The following is a 1,262-nucleotide window of genomic DNA, read 5'->3' as shown; positions in this document are numbered from 1 at the left end:
CAAAGAGACTCTGGGTCCCACAGAGGCCTCTCATGCAGTTAAGCAGTCCACACTCAATGAGTAAGACAAGTCTTGTTGGCTCTTCTAACCATTGTTTGGAAACCACTAATAAAGATGGGGAACTGCTAAATATTGTGGAGACCCAAAGTTCAAAGACAGTTCTTAAAACAAATGCTTTTTTTAAACAAATTATCCAACTAGCAGTCAAAAGAGGATCCCATAAAATGGATTTTGTGTCCAATAGCTTGGTTTGGGGAACATAGGTCTTTCAGGCTTTGACTTGATGTTTCTACGATGCATGCATAAGGCTTCAGGACTTCTGCAAAGGCTGGAGAAAAACAGCATCCTAGGTTCCAGTTTAGGGTTGACTAGGTATACGACACGGGTGTCTAAAGTTCCATAGTGAGAAGCAATTGGGTTTTCTGAAACACTGTCAGCAGAAGATGTAGACTCTTGACATTACTGAAGAAGGGAGACTTTTACAGGAACAGGGTCTTGGAGGTAAGTCTTGCATATCAAGTGTTCAACAGAGATGGTCCCTGCATTACCCACCCCTTGAGCCATGTTTTACCTACCTGGGTGGAGGAGCCCTAAAACCAGTAATTTGCAAAGACTTCATGCCTCCTTTCTATTCTCACTCTTTGTCCGCAGGGGGAGTTGACCATGACCAGTGACATGGAGAACTTACAGAATGCTCTGTACCTAGACATGGTGCCAGAGACCTGGGCAAAGCGCGCTTACCCCTCCACGTCAGGACTGGCAGCCTGGTTTCTGGACCTTCTCAACCGAATCAAGGAGCTGGAAGCGTGGACAGGCGACTTTGTAATGCCCTCCACTGTGTGGCTGACAGGCTTCTTCAACCCCCAGTCATTCCTGACTGCCATCATGCAGTCCATGGCCCGCAAAAATGAGTGGCCACTGGACCAGATGGCCCTGCAGTGTGATGTTACCAAGAAGAACAGGGAAGAATTCAGGAACCCACCTCGAGAGGGGGCTTATGTCCATGGCCTCTTCCTGGAAGGTGCTCGCTGGGACACACAGGTAAACCCAGGGCTAAGGGAAAAGGTAGCCTCTCCTGAGATGGTTAAATAGACTATATTGTCTCACACAGTGTGTGAGATTACAAGTGAATCTCTTAGCCTGGGTAACTTTCTTTCCTTGAGGCTAAGAAGCTACCTGGATGCGACCGGGTATGGTGCGAAGACCATGGGCTGTACAGTAGGTAGAGAATGGAGAGACTAAGCATTGCCTCTGGACATAGA

The 1,262-nt window shown here is 47.5% G+C and overlaps 1 protein-coding gene across 1 annotated transcript in view; it reads left to right on the top strand.

Moving 5' to 3' along the window:
* The window catches only part of DNAH9 (dynein axonemal heavy chain 9), a 397,093-nt gene that overhangs the window by 376,712 nt on the left and 19,119 nt on the right, over nt 1–1,262 (top strand). Inside the window, exon 66 of the mRNA XM_045293291.1 lies at nt 652–1,041. Within this exon, the coding sequence (XP_045149226.1) occupies nt 652–1,041 (390 nt within the window). The remainder of the gene's footprint in view (nt 1–651; nt 1,042–1,262) is intronic.

This window comes from Echinops telfairi, unplaced genomic scaffold (assembly GCF_000313985.2).
Source record: "Echinops telfairi isolate 266 unplaced genomic scaffold, ASM31398v2 ScPeMD7_2010;HRSCAF=2546, whole genome shotgun sequence".
Classification (NCBI taxonomy): Eukaryota; Metazoa; Chordata; class Mammalia; order Afrosoricida; family Tenrecidae; genus Echinops; species Echinops telfairi.
Note: the sequence above shows the minus strand (reverse complement) of the source record. Positions and strands in the feature narration are given on the sequence as shown.